The 21,074-nt window shown below is 38.9% G+C and overlaps 1 protein-coding gene across 5 annotated transcripts in view; it reads left to right on the forward strand.

The window, feature by feature from the left end:
* The window catches only part of DOCK3 (dedicator of cytokinesis 3), a 467,343-nt gene that overhangs the window by 62,727 nt on the left and 383,542 nt on the right, over positions 1 to 21,074 (forward strand). For all 5 annotated transcript variants that reach the window (XM_056129948.1, XM_056129950.1, XM_056129951.1 and 2 more), the window contains exon 2: positions 3,532 to 3,615. In XM_056129948.1, coding sequence (XP_055985923.1) covers positions 3,532 to 3,615 — 84 coding nt within the window. The remainder of the gene's footprint in view (positions 1 to 3,531; positions 3,616 to 21,074) is intronic.

Genomic DNA, 21,074 nt, shown 5'->3' on the forward strand with positions numbered 1-21,074 from the left:
GGTGGCACACTTGGTACTTATGACTTGCTCCTGGCTCTGCAGTCAGGGATTACTTCTGATAGGGATTGGGGGATCACATGGAATGCTGGATTATCAAATCTGGGTTGCCATGTGCGTGGTAAGTGCCTCTGTACTGTCTCTCCAGCCCTGGTAATATACATTTAATGAGAAGAATAGAACATTTTAGGTTATCTTTTAGTTTCATTGGTATCCAAAGTTAATGTTCCCAATGATCATTTGCAAATATTTATTTGTTAATGACTTGTAATGAGTTTTTATATACTTCCTCCTTATAAATACTTTCAGACAGTTATTGCTAAGAACTGATGTCAGGCTATGGAAAAATATTTTAATTTAGGAATTTTTGTCATAGTCATGGTAATTATGAAGTTTATTAGCATTTCTTTATTTTTTTACACTGTTAAAATATTTATGCAGAATAAATTATTGAAGATATAGATAGTCACAATATTGTTTCAAGTGAAAAATATAGATAAAAATTGAATATACATATATGTCCTCAATGTTTTTCATTTAATGTTATTATTTTAACCACTTTCTAGAGCTGGATTACCAGATTCTAAAGGCAGTTCAGGTTGGCGAGAGTAGACAAGTGGAAATAACCACTCTCTGGAATTCTGTGTTTCTAGGTCCCACTTCTACCCTGAAAGTTTCCAAAAGAAGCTTATTGATTGCAGAGTAAAGTACTTATATTGATGATTAGGTGAAAGTTTCTTACATTGTCAAATGGGTCTTGAAATGGGACTTTTGGATTTTTTAGGGACCACACCTGGCATTGCTCAGGGGATCATATGCAGTATTGGTGATTGATCCAGGGTTGACCATATATTGGACAAACACCTTAACCCTTGGACTTTTTCTCTGGCTTCAAATCTGACTGTTTTCAAATGTGGGGCCAGATTTGGAATCCAGATTTCATGCATGCATTTAAAATATGGATTTTTTAAAATTTGGCAATTACATCAAGGCTTAAACAACTCATGTGATCACAGAGGGTAGGGCTCATGCCTGTCATGCGACTGACCTGCGTTTGATTGCTGACATACCATATGGTCCTCTGAGTATGCTAGGAGTGATCCTTGAGCTCAGAGCCAGAATTAAGCCCTAAGTGCCTCTGGATGTGGCTCCAAATATGAACAAAAATATCAAGCAACCAAATGGTGAGCCCCAAAATGTTAGTGCTGCCAATTTGAGTTACACTGGACAGTCTACTTTGATAGTATGGAAATGTATAAAGCTGTTTGAGGATTGTAATTGAAGAGGTTCTTGAAATGACTTCACTATAGGTTGTTTCATGTGTAAGCATGACACTAAATTTTATAAAGAAGATCATCAATTACTGTCACTGTCACGGTCCCCCCGGTGTTCATCGATTTGCTTGAGTGGGCCCAGTAATGTCTCCATTGTGAGACTTGTTGTTACTGTGTTTGCCGTGTCCAATACGTCATGAGTAGCTTGCCAGACCTTGCCGTGCAGGTGAGATACTCTCAGTAGCTTGCTGGGCTCTCCCAAGAGGGGCAGAGGAATTGAACCCAGGTTGGTTGGGTCAGCCGTGTGCAAGGCAAACGCTCTACCGCTGTGCTATTGCTCCAGTCAAAAAAGCTAATTTCTAAAGTATTTATTATTTGATTACAGTGGTTGAGTGAAGTTTTCATTCAGGGAGATTTCAGCCATAGCATTATGCTTGCTAAATAAAATTTCACTAATGTGTAACACTACTCAAGCTATCTTGCTGCTGTGTATTGAGCAAGTCAGGATAGTTTTTTGTTTCTCATAGAAATTAATGAAAAGTGAAGACTGATGGGAAAATCTGTGAGAACAAATAAAATTGTTATTAATGGTAGAGTAACACATGATTATTCATGAAATTTCAGCCAAGTACTTGCTGATGAATAATACAATGAATAGCCATAGATTTAAGCATTGTCTTTATAATTTTTTGTAAATTTATCCATCTATACTTTTTTCTTTCACCTTTTCATCTATACTTTTTCTATCATTTTACCACGATTAATCACACATGTTAGTGGTGTGATTCCACTTTAGACTGTACTTATTCTACCTCAGATTGTACTGAGTTATTTAGTGTTGTACTTATTCAGGCTGTACTCATTTCATTTAGATTGTACTTATTCCACTTCTGATTCTATTTATTTTACTTCAGATTATACTGAGTTATTTAGTGTTGTCTCAACTTGTTCAGCAACTTCAGACTTGAATTGGTCTCTTTGAATATATGTTTACTCCTCATGAACTAAGGCATATCACTGGTATATTTTCACCTTTTAAAAAATATCATACTTGAATACTCTTCTATTCTGAAGTTTGTTCTACTGCTATTTGTTCAGTCCACCATGGTAGGCTGGGCAGAGCTGAGTTACCAGGCTTGGTTAAACAAGTGTCAATATTTAGAGATCTTAGTAATGTACTTCATGGGCATGCCTCATCTAGGCATGGAAACTTCCAGTGCAGTTAGAGGAGACAACAGAAACCCATCTTTCTGCTGCTATTATCACTACCACTGTAGAGATAATTTTTCAGATGGACCCCATTTCTAGTAATTTTCTCTGTTGGAACTCAGATCAAGCTGCATCTCTGCACTCTATCTTTTGCTGCCAAAGAATATCAAGTTCCTTTTCTCCTTTTAATTTTTATTAAAACAATTTTTTTAACCTTAAAAAATTAGACAGCATGATTTACAAAGTTGACAACTTTGAGACAACAAAGTTTTCAGACATATAATGTTCCCACCTCCAATCCCATCACACTGTGACCATTCTTCCACCTGTGGCCGCAGGTTCTCTCCAACCCTCAACCTGACTCCTGGACAGATATATTTTTAAGTTTAATTTTTTTGGATTTTTTTTGCCACACCCACCTAACTCTATGCTCAGGGATCACTCCTGGCATACTTGGGACCCCCCGGGGTGACTTTGTGCAAGGCACAAAGTCTGTGCAGCCCTATTCACTGCACTATTACTCCAGCTCATTGTGTGTGTGTGTGTGTGTGTGTGTGTGTGTGTGTGTGTGTGTGTGTGAGAGGGACCCTCACCCAGTGGTGCTCAGGGACTACTGGATTTATGCTTGGAAGTTGCTCCTGGTGGTGTTTGGGAGAATATGCAGTACTGAGGGTGAAGCCCCTGCCTTTTATAAAAAAATGGGGATGGGGTGGACTTGGATGTAACTCAGTGGTAGCACTTGTCTTGCAAGTGTGATGCTTTGGATTCTATCCCTAGCATTGCAAAAAGGAGAAGGAAAAAAATATTACCAACGGAGTGGGTGGCATAAAGGGCAGGACTACATGCTTTACACATGGGAGTTCATGATTTTATTTCCAGTTCTACATGGTCTCCCAGCCACCATTTGGAGTGATCTCTAAGTGCCAAGCTTGGAGTAGTTCCTGAGCACCAACTGGTGTGGTGTCTCCCTCCAAAGTTATGTTTAATTTCAGTAATTCCCTGACTCAGTACTTAAAAGTGCTAATTTACTTGTTTCTTTTATTTTTTTCAGTGATATGCAGCTTTCGAGGATCTGTCCCCCAAGGGTTAATTTTAGAAATAGGAGAAACAGTCCAGATTCTTGAAAAATGTGAAGGTGAGTAATTTCAGTCAGTATTATATAAATATATGTATATCTATACACACAAACATACAATCTTTTGTAACAGATTTTAAGAATCACTTTGAAGCCATAATTGTATTATGATATACTTTTATAAAAACTGGTTTATGTTCAGCATAAAGTTATAACTCTAGTAATAAATAACTAATTGTTGGCTCTCAGAATTTGAATTTTATATTCTATGTCAAATGTTTTTGTCTTACAAACAAATAGACAATGTACGTAGACTTAACTGTGCATTTACTATAATTAGTTCATTTATATATTTCTATGTACTTTGATGAACATGGTCTGTCAAAATGAAAATGAGATATTCAGTATGCTCAAATGAAGTTTCACTTGACTATTGGTCCTGTTTGGGTGCTTATAAGAGGATTTCTGCTCTATTACATATAGTTGACATAGAACATCCTCAATAAAATGGGAATGGAAGGAACCTTCCTTAAGATAGTAATGGTCATCTATAACAAGTCCAATGTCAGTATCATTCTGAATGGTGAAAAACTGAATGCATTCCCACTGAGATCAAGAATAAGGCAAGGATAACCACTGTCTCCCCTTTATTCAATGTAGTATTAGTTGTCCTGGCTGTAGTACAGTCAGGCAAGAAAATTCAGAGAGATCCAAGTTGGAAAAGAAGACAAATTATCACTATTTGCAGATGACATAATAATATATGTAGAGGACCCTAAAGAATTCCTTAAAAAGCTCCTAGAAACAATAAACCAGTGCAGCAAAGTAGTGGCTACAAAGTGAATATACAAAAACTGGTCTCATTCTTATATACAACGAATAAATAAGAGGAAAAAGCAGTCAAGGAATCTATCCTGTTTAAAGCAGTATCCCAAAACATCAAATATCTAGGAATCAGCTTAGCAAAATATCCAGAAGATTATACTATGGTAATTTTTTTGTTATATTTATTTATTGAATGACTGTGGGAAAAGTTACAAAGCTTTCAAGATTAAGTCTTGGTCATACAATGATCAAACACCTTTCCCTTCAGTACTTATTTTTCACCACCAAGAACCCCAATATACCCCAGTCCCAACCCTCCCAATGCCTGTGAGGCAGATGATTTCTACTTAACTCTCTCTCTACTTTGATTACATTCATTATTTCAACAAAAGATGCACCATTATTGTTTAGAATTTCCCCCCAACAATCAGAACTGCTGAAAAGACATTGTGAAATAATTTGTTTTCTATAGCTGGTTATGAGAACCATATGATGTCATGCAGCCACAATAGCGGCCATGCTGTTGGATTTTTGATATTTTACTAGGTAAGTCTGGAGGGATTTCTGCCAAGAGCCAGATAATTATGAGATTGGTTTCTGTGCGTCTGATGTTATGGCCGTGCTAGAGAGCCGCTTGTGGGGGGCAACTCGTGACCTCGGTAGGGTGTGAAGAACGAGCTGGTACCGCCTTCCTTCCCATGAGACTGCAGTTGCCCCGTCACTGCTGGCTCATACCTGGCTTTCCAATAAGCTCTGAGGTGGCAGCCACCTTGCTGCCAAAGAGTGGGGGGGAGAGGCAGAAAGGAGCGACACCCTTTCCCTCCCAAGTACTATGGTAATTTTAAGTCACTCAAGAAAAAAAGAAAAGGATAAAATATTCCATACTTTGGATTGGAAGAATCAATATTGTTAAAATAACTTATCTTACCTAAGCTATTATGTAGATTCAATGCAATCCCCATCCAAATTTAGTTGACATTTTTTACAGACCTAAGAAAGGTTTTTATGGAATCAGAAGGGACTACAAATAGCCAAATCCATATTGAAAAATAAGAAATTGGGAGGTATCTCATCGCACAGTGGGTAGGGCGTTGCCTTGCATGCGGCCGACATGGGTTCTATTCCTCCGTCCCTCTCAATTTTGAATTGACTTTTGTGTAAGGTGTGAGATACGGATCTCCCTCTTGGATAGCCCAGCAAGCTACCAAGAGTATCCCGCCCTCATGGCAGAGCCTGGCAAGCTACCATTTGATATGCCAAAAACAGTAACAAGAAGTCTCACTTTGTGTTCGTGGAGCCTGCAGATGCCATTGGGCTACACTAGCATGCGACAGAGACGAATGGAGACGTTACTGGTGCCTGCTCGAGCAAATCAATAAACAATGGGATGACAGTGCTACAGTGCATTATAAATCTATGGTAATCAAAACTGCGTAGTACTGGAATAATGATAGGCTATTTGATCAATGGGTCAGAATCAAATACCCAAGGACAAAAACAACACATATATGGACAGTTTATTTTTGACAAAGGAGCTGAGAACATGAAATGGAATAAATATAGCCTCTTCAACAAATGTTGCTGGGAAAACTGGATAACTATGTGTAAGAAATTAAAGCTAGATCCATATCTCACACCTTACACAAAAGTAAATTCAAAATGGACCAAAGACTTTGAGATCTGATCAGAAACTGTAAAGTACTTTGAGGAAAATATAGGTAGAGCGCTTTGAGATTTTGATCTCAAAGGTGTCTTCAGTGATCTGATATCACTGGTAAAGAGAACAAAATCAAATATAAACAAATGGGGCTATATCAAATTAAAGAGTTTCTGCATGCAAAAGAAACAAGGGCTAAAACTGAAAGACAACTAGCTGAATGGGAAATAATATTTACATTCATCAGATAAAGGGTTGATATCCAGGACATATAAGGTATTCACAAAGATAAAAAAATTTCCCAGGCCTTATCAAAAAATAGGAAGTAAATAGACACTTCTCAGAGGAAGATAGGTGGGTGACCAATAGGCATATGAAAAAATGTTCATCTTCACTTAGCATTAGGGAAATCTAAATCAAGATGATAAGGAGATATCATTTCACACTAGTGAGAATGACTCATATCAAAAATAGTAAGATGAAATAATACATTCTGCTGCTGTGTGGATGGAACTAAATGGTCAACTTCATACTGAGTGTAGCCAGTCAGAAGGAGAGGGACTGATGATCTCTCTCATATGTGGGACCTGAAGAAACATAATAAGGGAACAAAAAGGCCAAAGGCTAATAAGAACATGAGAACTGGTCTACAGATCTGAGCTTACCAGAGGAGAGGCAGGAAGTGAATTGGAGGGGAACTTGGGCCATTGGTGGAGATAAGTTGAAATTCTGGTGGGGTGTGGTGTTGGAACATTGTATACAATAAAACAATTATTAGCAGTATTGTAAATCATGGTATTTAATTAAAAAATTGGAAAAAACTTGCAAGATTAGTTAGAAGTTGAGTTAAATGGAGATAACTTTTGTATAAAGTCTTAAAAGCCTTTTGATTTGGAATTCAAATATTTGTTATCAATAAAAAGATGAATCATGAGAGAAAAATGTTAGAGAAGCTTCGTTCAGATTACTACAAACTGGAAAGGAACAAAATGTCAGTGATAGAATAAATGAATTATGGGATATTCATAAATTGAATATAATACATAGATGAAAATGAAGTTTTCTGCAGAGATCAATGCAGAAGAGTCTTATACTCTAGACAGAAGAAGCAAGATGGAAGAGTTCATGCTGTTCTTGTTCTAGGTATGCAAAGTGCAGACAGGGCAAAACTAACATCTGGATATATTTGTCAAAATTGCATTAGATAACAAAATTTGTAAGTTTACAACTGTACCTCATGGTGTCTCACTAATAAAAATTAAAAAAAATGGCATTAGATAGACTTAGATCTAGCTTCATTTAGCAAAAGTGTGTTGTATCTTTGGTACTGTTTGTAGCAGTGCTTATTACTTTTCCTATCTGTGGCACATTCAGCTTGTATGTGCATGTATAGACAAGAAAAGCAAGCTAAGATTTGGTGGGTCTGAAGGAATATGGTACAGGCACAGAATGAGGAAAAGGGCATGTGTGTTAGTGGCTGAAAGAGCCTCCAGTGACTTGTGGGTTATTGCTAATGTTTTACTTAGAGCAATAGACAAACGTGTGTACTCTTTGAAAACTTAGTTAGCTGTAAACTAATGATTTGCACTGTAGCACTGTAGCACTGCCCTCCCTTTGTTCATCGATTTTATTGAGCGGGCACTAGTAATGTCTCACAACAAATTGTGAGACTTGTTGGTACTGTTTTTGGCATATCAAATACGTCACGGGGAGCTTGCCAGGCTTTACTGTGCGGGCGAGATACTCTTGTTAGCTTGCCGGGCTCTCCAAGAGGGGCTGAGGAATTGAACCTGAGTTGGCCACATGCAAGGCAAACACCCTACCTGCTGTGCTATCACTTCAGCACATTAAATATCAATAACAAATATATTTAAAGAACTTTGTAAAAAGTTAATAAAATTTTTGAGAGGCAACAAGACTGAATTGATGAAATAGATTGACCTATTGTCATATATAAGAGATTACGTCTTGTCTCATATACTTGTATCTTATATCTTATATCTTGTATCATATACTCACTTATATGAAATTAAATAAGCTACTTTATAAATCCTTGGTGGTAGAAATCAGAAGTGGTTGCTTTGGCAAAGATTGACTTAAAAGAGACATTAGAGAACTTTCAGGGTGATTGGAAATTTCTGTGTTTCAATGAAATGTGAATTCAGTTGGTGTTACTTTTTTGATTTTTGTTTTGTGTTTTTGGGGCCACACTTGGCTGTGCTCAGGCTTATTTCTGGTTCTATGCTCAGGGATCACTTCTGGTGGGCTCAGTCAGGTGCTGGGGATAGAATCAGTGTTGACTGTGTGCAAGGCAAACGCCCTATTCACTTTATTATTGCTCCAGCCCCTAAACTTCTTTAAAAAATTGAATTGTGTATGGGGCTGGAGTGATAGCACAGTGGGTAGGACGTTTGCCTTGCACGCGGCCAACCCGGGTTCGATTCCCAGCATCCCATATGGTTCCCTGAGCCAGGAGTAGTTTCTGAGTGCAGAGCCAGGAGCAACCCCTGTGCATAGCCAGGTGTGACCCAAAAAGCAAAAAAAAAAAAATTGAATCGTGTAAATTATGAAGTTACAAAGTTATTCATGATTGAGTTTCAGGCATATGGTGTCCAATACCAGTCCCATCACCAGTGTCCACTTCCCTCCACCAGTGTCCCTGTTTCCCTTCTACCCCTCAGTCTGTGCCTTCTGTGCCTGTGGGAGGCACTATATACCTCCTTTCAGCACTCTCTTTACTTCCAGACCACTTCCCTCCACCAATTTCATAGTGTACCCTTTTCTGACCTGATCCTCCCCCCCCCACCCGCCAGTGGAAAGCTTCCTACTAGTTACCAGTTCTTATGTTTTTTGTTTCTATTGCTTTTTGAAGTTTGTCATTCCCCTCTGTTTCTTTATAGTCCACATATGAGAGAGATCATTCTTTTTATTTTAGTTTTTTAAATTTATTTTATTTTTTAATGAATTGCCATGAGATAGTTACAGTCTTACAAACTTTCGTGATTATGTTTCAGTCATACAGTGATCCAGTACCCATACCTCCACCAGTGCCCATTCGCTACCATCAGTGTTCCCAGTAAACCTCCTGTCACCCCTGCCCTTCCCTCCCCCACCACCTCTGTGGCAGGCACAGTCCCTTTTACTCTGAGAGAGATCATTCTGTGTCTGTCTCTCTCCCTTTTACTTTGTAAGTATTCTTTGCATCTGTTTTCATCAGGGTTATTGATCTGTAATTTTTCTTTCTTTTTTTAATCAGGGTAATATTTTCTTCATAGAAACTTGGAGTGTTTCTGTTTACTTGATTTCTTGAAATAGCTTGAAAAGGATTAGTCATAGCTCTTCTTTAAAGTTTGGAAGTACTCATTAGGAAACACAACTGGGTCTGAGCTTTTATTTTTAGCAGGATTTTTGATTGTCTTTTTTATTTTCTCGGTCAGGTCAGGTATTCTTTAACTTCTTGATTCAGCTTTGGGAGGTTATAAGAGTCCAAGAATCTTCCCATTTTGTCATGCTCTCTTGTTTTGTGCATATAGATTTTCAAAGTAATCCCTTAAATGATCCTTTGAAGCATGTGGCATCTATTGTGATGTCTCCCCTTACACTTCTAATTTGGTTATCAGGGTCCTTTCTTTGTGAGTTTTGTAGTAGTTTATTGATCTTGTTTATTTTTCAGAGAATCATCTCTTAGTTTCATTAATATTTTGAATTTTTTAAATTTAAATTTGTTAATTTCTGCTCTGTTTTATGATTTCCTCCTACCTGCTTTGGACTCCCTTTGTTGGTCCTTTCCCAGTTTTTTAAACTCTGTGGTTAGATTACTTTCATGGGTCTTTTTTTCTTTTCTTGTGAATACTTGCACAGCTAGAACTTAGCACTGCTTAGAACTTTTTTCTTAGCACTGCTTTTGCTGTGTCCCATATGTTCTGGTATCTTTTGCCCTTGTTCTTGCTTGTTTCCAGGAATATCTGTTTTCTTCACTAATTTTCTCTTTGACCCACTGATTGTAGTGACCTGTTTAATTTCCAGGTTTTTGAGTTATTTATTAATTTCACTTTGTAATTTTCTTCTATTTTCTATGCATCATGGTCTGAGATGATAGTTGATATGATTTCTATCTTCTTTATGAATGTATTTTTTGAGACCCAGCATGTGGTTTATTTTGAAAAGTTTCCCATGTGCATTGGAAAATAATGTGTATTTGGATTTCTAGGGATAAAAAAATTTATAATATCTGCTAAGCCCTTCTCTTCCATTTCTTCCTTTAGGCTAGTATTTCATTAGTAAATTTAACTCTAGTTTATCTATCCAAAAGTGATAGAGTGATGTTAAATTCTCCTATTATTATGCTGCTATCAGTGTTTTCTTTCGAGTCTGAGCAGATGGGTTTAAATTTTTTTTTTTTTTAAATTAAATCACTGTAAGATACAAGTTACAAAGTTGTTCACAGTTGGGTTTCAGTCATACAGTGTTCCAACACCCTTCCTTTCACCAGTGTATATTTCCCACCACCAGTGTCCCAATGTCTCTAGTTTCCCTCTTGCCACCACCACCTCCAGTCTACCTCTCTGTGACAGGTACTTTCTCTCTCTCTCTCTCTCTCTCTCTCTCTCTCTCTCTCTCTCTCTGTCTCTCTCTGTTTCCTTCTTTGTCTTGGTATCTCTCTGTCTCTCTCCCCCCACCCCACCCCCCGCACCCTGTACTCTGTCCCTCTCTCTGATTGAGAGTTATGGGTGAGCAGATGTTTGTTGGCCCCTCATTAAATGCATATATTTTTAGGAGTGTGAATTATTCCTGTACATATTCCTTGATCATTAAGAAATGACCTTCTCTGTCCCTTAAAACTTAAAAAAAACTGTTGTCAAAAGGGTCTACGTTGTCTTGTACAAGTGTGGTCACCCCTGTCCTTTTGAGGGAGTTGTTTGCTTGAAATATTGTGTTCTGAACTTTGACTTTGAGTCTGTGTTTGCCCTGAATATTCAAATGTGTTTTCTATAGGCAGCAGGAGGTTGGATTCAATTTTCTAATTTATTCTGCTACTCTGTGTCAATAAATACATTTATACCATTGACATTGAGTGAGATCCTTGTCACAATTTTGTTTCACCTTTCAGTAGAAGTTTGGCATGTTGTAAGATTTATGTTGTCTTAGAAACCTTATTAGTACTTTTTGTAAAGTTGGTTTCAAGTCTGTGAAATCCCTGGGTTATTTATTTGTGAAACTCTTATTATTCCTTCAGATCTTTATGGAAGTCTGATTGGTTAATGTATTCTTAGAGAAGCATTCATTTCACTGATTAATTTTTTTTTTAAACTTTACACTTTTGACTTTGGGCTACAAGGTCTTGTTAAATCTGTTGTGAATCTCAATGATTCTCTTTTATTGTAATTTCCTTCTCTGATCCTGGTGCTTTTCAATATTCTACTTCTATCTTTGGGTTTTATCATTCTGATTAGGATGTGTCTTTGTATTTGTGTGTGTGTGTGTGTGTGTGTGTGTGTGTGTGTATCTTTTAGCTGGTACCCTTGTGGCCTCTTGTATGTGGGTGTATGTGTATACCCACACCTGGGAACTTCTCAGCAATGATTTCTTTGAGAACCTTTTTTTGTTTTTCATTGGAGTTACTTCCTAGGCCCTCTGGGACATCAGTGATTCTTTTGTTGCTCCTCTTGAATTCGTCCAACGTTCTCTCTGCTGTGACTCATTTGAGGCATTTTTTTGTTTTGTGCTGTCTAGAGGTTTTCTGCATATTGTCTTGGAGCTCACTGATTTTATCTTCACTGTTATTTCTCTGCTACTAAACTCTTCCATTGAGGTTTTTTTTTCCATTTCACTTAACAAATTCTTTAGTTCTGTCATTTCTGATTCTATTTTTCTCACAATTTCTTGTGTTTTCTTGGCTCTGTACCACTGTTTCTTTTAGGTTAGTGAACAGCTTCACCATTTCTTCTCTACAGTCCTTATCAGAGAAACCAATATAGATGGTTAGTGCTGGTTTAATCTTCTGGGCTGCTATCTTCATTCACTAAGCATGGTTGGTTTCTGTGTTGCTTTCCTACTGTGCCTCTTGCATCCTGGGGGTGAATCTCTTCAACTCACCACTTTCACTCCTCCAGTGTCAAGAGGTGGATTAGCTGGTGATGCTTTCTTTGTTCTCTGTAGAAGCTATCTAACTCAGGTTGTTGGTACTTTTGTTTAGATTTTTTTATGTTGGTTTTAGGAAGTACTGTGTTGTGTTGGTTATGTAGGAGGGATGTTTTTGTATTTCTTAGGAATTTCTTGACCTGGCATGTGGGATCACATGGCTCACCTGCCACACAGAGAGACTATCTGCTCCCCTGTCACTCCCGTCCCTTTTAGGCAGCTGGGGTCATGGCAGCTGGTCTTTGTGGTGACTGGGGGTACATCTGTGACTGGTAGTCATTGCCATGGCTGGAAGGCACCATGGCTGGTTGGAATGTGGTGGCTGTCACATGACTGAGTGCAGAGTATGACATTTAAAAAATTAAAAAAAAAGAATCATGATTTACAAGATTATTGATAGCTGAGTTTTTAGCATATAATATTTCAACACTAATCCTACCACCAGTGTCAACTTCCCTCAACCGGTGTTCCCATATTCTATTCCTTCCACCCACTCAATGTCCAACATGCCACCTTGATAGGTATATCACAGAGTTTGGTGGTTGCAGCTTAAATTTCACACTGGTTGACACTGGTGTGGTGGAATTGGTATTGAAATATTATATTACTAAAACTCAACTATCAATAGTTTTTTAAATCGCAGTTTGTAGTGTAACACTGTTTTGTCCCTCTTGCATAGCCTCAGGTAGTTTAGGTTTATTGGGTTGCTCCCATCACAGTACTCCCATTTCTCTGTGTTTATTTGTAACTTCTTTCTTTGTGCTCTGTTGACTTATAAATATTGTTTTTCTCTTCTCCCTAAGTCCTTTGTATAGTTTATTCAGAGCAATGTCCTTTTTGTATGGACACAAGAAGACAGTATATGCTATGCTTTTGTAATGTGACTCTCAGTGATATTTTCCTCCTGGGCATTTGTTCTCTTTCCTAAGCCTCAGCTGCCTTTACTTCCTAGCGCCCCCCAAAGCAGGGTCCTGACAAGGAACTGGATGGAACCAGGGCAAGCGGTAAGCAATGTGCTACCCTGGCATCGAGATGGGCCTGGCCAAATTGCCATAATGCTTAACTCTAAGTTAAGAGCTTGGTCATGGACAAATGCTGTCATGATCCAAAAAGTAGTAAGTAGATTCGGACCCTGCTAGGGTTAGGAAAGATTAATCTGGCCTGAGCTCTGTAGTCTGAGTCTGTGGCAAGATGTTCCCAGGAGAGCTGCCCTACAAGCCTCCATGTATCTCTTACTGTATCCATACAAAAATAACTAGTATTAAGATGTTGATAGAGTTATTGGACTGAGGATAGGAGAAAAACACCTTAAGAGGTATTTTGCCTGAGGCAGTCAGGAAGGGCTTTGGAATACCTCTTAGGTGGTGTTCCCTTTGAACTTGGTGGGCCCTCAAGAAGGGCTTTCCTCTTTCTTTCTTTCTTTCTTTCTTTCTTTCTTTCTTTCTTTCTTTCTTTCTTTCTTTCTTTCTTTCCTTCCTTCCTTCTTTCCTTCTTTCCTTCTTTCCTTCTTTCCTTTCTCTCTTTCTCTTTCTTTCCTTCCTTCCTTCCTTCCTTCCTTCCTTCCTTCCTTCTTTCCGTCTTTCCTTTCTCTCTCTCTTTCTTTCTCTCTCTCTTTCTTTCTCTCTTTCTTTCTTTCTTTCTTTCTTTCTTTCTTTCTTTCTTTCTTTCTTTCTTTCTTTCTCACCATGAGAACAGTCACAAAGCCTTTCAGTTCAAGTCTAGGTTGGATATACAATGATCATACACCCGTCCCTTCACCAGTGCACATTTTCTACCACCAAGAACCTCAGTATACCCACCCTCCCCCACACCCCCCCACCTGTGTGGCAGATTTACACTTTACTGTCTCTCTAAGTTGGTCACATTCAATATTACGACAGAAGACCCAACATTGTTATTTGGAATTTTCAGGAAGGGCTTTCTTATGTTGATTTTGCTACATGACTGGGTGCAGTTTCAGCCCAGTATGCTGGGGAGTTGGAGAAAGAAGAGAGCTGGGGAGAGAGTGAGAAAGAGAAGGGTGTCAAGATGGACTGGGAGGCTAGCAAGGGGGACAGAGAGAAAAGAATGTAGAAGAAGAATACAGGAGCAAGCACAGAGATAGATAGATAGATAGATAGATAGAGAGAGAGAGAGAGAGAGAGGGAGAGCACGTGCGAGCACCCAGACTGCGAGATGGAGCACAGAGAGATGAGCGGGAGAGGAGACGGGAATGAGGGGCAGTGTGAGACTAGAATGGGAGGCCCAGAGATACTGGGGCAGGCGTGTGGGGAGAATGGAATAAACAGCAATTGATCAATCAGCCAGCTTGGCCCTCGTTTCTTCCACCGTCTACCCCATGCCTGGGCCACCCTGGCTCAGGGAGCGGCTTGGGCCCACCTGAACCTGGGCAGCTAGGGTAAGAGGTATCAGGGCCTCTCCCTAGCTGACCTGGCCAGAGATTTTATACAGCTGGTGTCCCTAGGTGGGCACGAACCACCAGCCTTTCAGTTAAGAGCTGACAGTTGTTTAGTAAAATAAAATTAAAGATTAGAGACCGGAGAAACATTTTTTGAGTGATATTTACTTGACATAAAAATCCACAGTATAGAAAAACACTTATAGTCTAGTAACAGATGAATAGAGGAATGTGCAGAAGTATTTCACAAAATATAAAAAAAAGTATTTCACTAGGAATTTCACAAAAATGCTCTATCTTGCAGTAGTCAAGAAATTACAGTTTAAAGACAGAATGATGAACCTACATTTCTGCAGGTACTAGAATGAGAAGGCTGAAATTTGGTATATCTAAATGTTGGCACAGATATATTTCATTGGAAATAAACTTACACCTTGGGAAGTTACATGTGCATTTTCTGTGATCTATCACTTTATTTATTTAGTTTTACTTTTTGGGTCAAACCTGGTGATGCATAGGGGTGACTCCTGGCCCATGCACTCAGGAATTACTCTTGGTGGTGCTCGGGGGACCATATGGAATGCTGGGAATCGAACCTGGGTTGGCTTTGTGCAAGGCAAACGCCCCACCCGCTATGCTATCGCTCCAGCCCCTGATCTATCACTTTAAATCCTAAATTTATTCATGAAAAAGCTTTTTTTTATGGGAGTGACTCCCCAAGCTGGGGTTCACTTTTTTAAAAAAAATTTTATTGAATCACCATGAGATAGTTACTAGCTTTCATGTTTGGGTTACAATCACACAATGATCAAACACCCATTTCTCCACCAGTGCACATTCCCCACCACCATACCCCCCCTTTCCCACCCTCTCTCTGCCTCCATGGCAGACATTATTCCCCATAATCTCTCTCTACTTTTGGGCATTATGTTTTGCAATACAGACACTGAGAGGTTATCATGTTTGGTCCTTTATCTACTTTCTGCACACATCTCCCATCCCGACTGGTTCCTCCAGCCATCATTTTCTTAGTGATCCCTTATCTGTTCCAGCTGCCTTCTCCCCTCTGCTCATGAGGCTATGGAGCAATCTACCTGTCCCGTGTATAGGTATCAGCCTCATGTTATGTTGTTTCATACTTCACAAATTAGTGCAGTCCTTCTGTGTCTATTCCTCTCTTTCTGACTCATTTCACTTAGCATGATACTCTTCATGTCTATCCATTTATAAGCAAAGTTCATGACTTCATCTCTTGTGACAGCTGCATAATATTCTATTGTGTAGATATACCAAAGTTTCTTTAACCAGTCATCTGTTCTAGGGCACTTGGGTTATTTCCAGATTTTGGCTATTGTGAGCAGTGCTGCAATGAACATATAGGTACAGATGTCATTTCTACTGTGCTTTTTATCCTTGGGATATATTTCGAGATGTGGTATTGCAGGGTCATATGGAAGCTCAATTTCTAGTGTTTGAAGGACTGTCCATATTGTTTTCCAGAAAGGGTGGACTAGTGGGCATTCCCACCAACAGTGAAAGAGTGTCCCTTTTTTTTGCCTGAGTTCACTTTTAATGATGCTACAATGCCTAGAGATATTGTATTTATAGTGCAGATAAATATAGATATGTATTGATCTAGATACTGATGATCTATATAGATCTATGTAGACATGATGATCTATATAGACGTAGATCTGGATCTATAGATAGATCTAGTATCTAAATAGATATTATTTAATGATAATATATTGTAATTTTTGATATAGGCCAGTTGGGCTATGGCAGTTCAGTGCTGTGACCAGAGGGTTCAGAGCTACTTGGGCCCTGCAGTGCTGGCACTAAAAGACCAGTCATGCTCAGGTGCCTCCAGACTATTCTCAGTGGTGCTTAGGGGCCATGTAATGCTAGAGTTAAGTTTGGAATCTAGTGTGCACCCCTGACCATTAAGCTGTCTTTTTGGGCCCAAAAGAAGTACTTTTAAAGTATCCTCGTCAAATCTTCAGGTGATCATAAATTTCATTCAGTGACTCACTGTCAGAATTAAAAGAATAAAATGAATATAGTGCTGCATCAGTCATGATCCTGTAAGGAGACAGCCACACTGAACATTGAGTCATATTTAATATAAATAAATTTTAACTAGTAAAAAGTAGTTGACTACTCAAAGGGCTATATGAATCATAAATGCAGAATCAGCTTCTACATTTAGGGCTGAAGAAGAGCCCCAAGCAAGATACTAAGAATTTAAAGAACATTTTCTGCTTCAAGATTCTATATAAAATACTTTTAGAAATAGTATGGTGTCTGTAATAACATGAGTAAACTTGCTGGAGGTAATATATTTGAAATTATTTATAGAAATTGTAGTTATTTTTATAAGTTTTAAGTTTTCTGCATAGCAGAAAACTTATAGGGATAGCATGAGTGAACCGGTACTGAATTTGGTTTACTGGATCATTAGCTCATCCCCAGGTAGTGGAGATATTTGCAAGAAAATAAGAACTATAGCTGCGTTGTCAAAGTGGCAGAGGTAGGTAGGTATGAATTGGGTCTCCGACATGCCAGTCAGTCAGTTTGGGTACTGACAATAAAACAATAGCACACCAGACAATACAGGGAAGGTCTTTTTTCCCCCTGTGATTTTACAGTGTCCCATTAATACCCTTTATTTTAAAAATATTTTTAAAATTTTATTTTATTTTTATAAAGTAGTTCACAATATTTGATTACATTTAATATTGGAACACCAATCCCACCATTAATACACCTACTCCCCACCATATTTTGATGTTTCCGTCCCGAACCCCAACCCCTGCCCCAAAGCAGAACTGAGGTAATTTATTTTCCATTATTTGTTATAAATAAACCACAGAAAATGCTCCAGAAAACTTTCCTTAGAGAAGCGTGTGTGAAGATTGTTGTATTTCACCCAGGGGCCATTAAGCCCTTCTATAAGAGATTACTAATACTGTGTTAAGGGTTGAGCCTTGTATGCTTATGCACACACACACACACACACATATGCACATTTGTAAAAATACATTTCCCTCTAAGATTGGTTGCCTTCTACTTTAAACCCCATCAGATGTGGTGCGCTACTCTTGGAGTATGAGTTGGAGTATGTGTCGTGTGAAGTATGAGATGTCCAGAAATAGATTGAGTGAGTGAGTGAGGCTTGGCCTGAGCGTGTGGAGATTGGCTGTGAGCATGATGGAGGTTGAGTTCTGGAGGTTTTTGGCTGCCAGGGCTGGGTCCCTTAGGGTGGGGAAGGGCCTCATCTGCCCCCCTCCGAGGTGCCCTGAAACAGCCTGGCGTGGGGTCCAGTTATGGCAGTGTCATTTTATGCTCACTTCAGGGTGAGAAGGTCACTGAGTTCATTAATACACTTTAGCAGAGGCACTAATCCTAAAATGAAGTGAATTTGCAAAGGAGAACTGTTTAGACTATATTAGAGTCCCCAGAGAAACTATACCAGTAATAGATATCTATATCTATATATCTCTCTATATCTCTCTATATCTATATCTCTTTATATCTATATAGATATATCTTTTAGTAATAGATATGTATATGTTTCCCCTGGGATATTGAAGACCTCCTTGTGGTGGGCAGAGGAGTATTGATTTTTGTGAAGAAGATAGATAGTGGAATAGTTCTTGGGAGACTAGGATTCTGTTTGAACTTTATTTATTTATTTATTTATTAATTTTTATTAGTGAGACATCATGAGGTACAGTTGCAAACTTACAAATTTTTGTGCTTGGGTTTCAATTATACAATGATCAAATACCCATCCCTCCACCAGTGCCCATTTCTCACCACCACGAATTCCAGTATCCCTCCCACCCCCCATCCCCCCATCCCACCCTGCCTCTGTGGCAGGGCATTCCCTTTTGTTCTCTATCTCTTATTGGGTGTTGTGGTTTGCAAAAGAGGCAATGGATGACAATCATGTTTGGTCTATAGTCTACTTTCAGCATGCTTCTCCCATCCTGGGAGGATTGTCCCAACACCTTTATTTGGTGTTCCCATCTCTATCTGAGCTCCCTTTTCCCCTGGCATGTGTGGTTGCCCTCCAAGCCATGGAGTAAAATTCCTGGTACTAATCTCAGCCATTCTTGGGTGTTAGTCTCCTATTTTGTTACTTTATGTTCCCCAGATGAATGCAATCTTTCTATGTCTGTACCTCTCTTTCTGACTCATTTCACTTAACATGATACTTTCCATGTAGTACCACTTGTATGTAAATTTCATGACTTCCTCTTTTCTAACAGCTACATAGTACTCCATTGTGTAAATGTACCAGAGTTTCTTTAACCAGTCATCTGTTCTCGGGCACTCAGGTTTTTTCCAGATTCTGGCTATTGTAAAGAGTGCAGCAATGAACAAACCAGTGCAGATGTCACTTCGACTATACTTTTTTTGCCTCTCTGGAATATATTCCCAGGAGTGGTATTGCTGGATCAAATGGGAGCTCAATTGTTGTGGTTGATATATTACAATGAGGATGACCTTGCGATGACCTCAAGTTTCCCCTTAAAAGAGATACATGAAAATTATTTTCTCATAGAAATGTTTTTTTTTCTTTTTGGGTCACACTCGGCGATGCATAGAGGTTACTCCTGGCTCATGCACTCAGGAATCACTCCTGGTGGTGCTCGGGGTACCATATGGGATACTGGGAATCGAACCCGGATCGGCTGCGTGCAAGGCAAACGCCGTACCCGCTGTGCTATCGCTCCAGCCCCGTCTCATAGAAATTTAAATGGATATGTGTACTAATATTTTTGAACCTTTACCAGGAGTTAACAGTTTTTATTGAAGTGGGTCTTGGATGTTTTTCTTCACGACTTTTTCTTTATGTTTTATTTACTTCTAGCACTTAAAATTTGTGTCCTTGTATCAGGTCTTTATCTGCATTCTGATTTTAGTTTTAAATATGACCAAAATGAGCAGTTTAAAAAGAAATGTTGGCATTAGAATGTTTCTCGGGTAAAGTCCCTGCCTTGCATGCTTAGGTCCCTTACACCACCAAAACCAAAACCCCTAAATCAAATGTTACAGCTTGTAACTATGAATATTGCCCTGAGGGTATTCACATTAGCATATTATGTCTATGTTCTAACAGTACTGATCACTTTCTATTATTTGAAATGCCTTTTCAGAGTAAGCTTGTGAATTCTAAAATAATGGACATTTGCTACCATTCAAAAGAAGGGGAAGTCAAAAGAATGGGAGATGCACGGGTTACTCCTGGCTCATGCACTCAGAAATTACCCTGGGGGTACTTGGGGGACCATATGGGATGCTGGGAATCTAACCTGGGTTGGCCATGTTCAAGGCAAATGCCCTACCTGCTGTGCAATCACTCCAGCCCCAGAATTTCTTTGGTTTCTGTTGTGATGTCCCTCTTTTCATTTCTGATTTGGTTTATTAGGGTTCCCTCTCTTTCTTTGTGAGTCTTGCTAGTGGTTTATCAATCTTGCTTATTTTCTCAGACAACTACCTCTTGGTTTCATTGATCTTTCGGATTGGTTTTTGGGTTTACATGTTGTTAATTTGTGCTCTAAGATTTATTATTTCTTTTCTCCTGCCTGGTTTTGGCTCCTTTTGTTGGTCATTTTCTAAAATCTTGTTTTTTTCCCAAATACAAAATAAAATTTAATGCAATATATTTTAGATTCCAGAATTGATATTTTACTTATGTAAATGAGATAGGCATTTTATTATATTGTATTAAATAGTTTTAATTTCTATTTACATAGGTTAAAATCATATAGCAGCCACAAATTGATTTTTTGGGGGGACATTCTTGCTTACATTTTATTTTTCACATGTTTTTTATTAGTGAAACATCATGAGGTACAAACTTTCATGCTTGCGTTTCAGTTATACAATGATTGAGTACCCATCCCTATACCAGTGCCCATTCTCCACCACCAATGATCCCCGTATCCCTCCCATCACCCCCACCCCATCTCTTCCCTCCACCCCATCCCGTCTCTGTGGTAGGACATTCCCTTTTGCTCTTTCTCTCCTTTTGGGTGTTGTAGTTTGCAATAGAGGTAGTAAGTGACTATCATGTTCGGTCCATAGTCTACTTTTAGCCTGCATCTCCCATCCCAATTGGGCCCTCCTAGCACCCTTTACTTGGTGGTCCCGTCTCTATCTGAGCTGCCATTTCCCCCAGCATGCGAGGCCGGCTTCTAGTCTGTGGAGTGATCCTCCTGGTACTTATCTCTGCTATTCTTGGGTGTAAGTCTCCTATTCTATTACCTTATATTTCACAAGTGAGTGCAATCTTTCTACGTCTGTCCCTCTCTTTCTGACTCATTTCACTTAACATGATACTTTCCATGTTGGACCACCTATATGCAAATTTCATGACTTCATCTTTTCTAACCGCTGCATAGTATTCCATTGTGTAGATGTAGCAAAGTTTTTTTTAACCAGTCATCTGTTCTCGGGCACTTGGGTTTTTTCCAGATTTTGGCTATT

This window comes from Sorex fumeus, unplaced genomic scaffold (assembly GCF_029834395.1).
Source record: "Sorex fumeus unplaced genomic scaffold, SorFum_2.1 ptg000072l, whole genome shotgun sequence".
NCBI lineage: Eukaryota > Metazoa > Chordata > Mammalia > Eulipotyphla > Soricidae > Sorex > Sorex fumeus.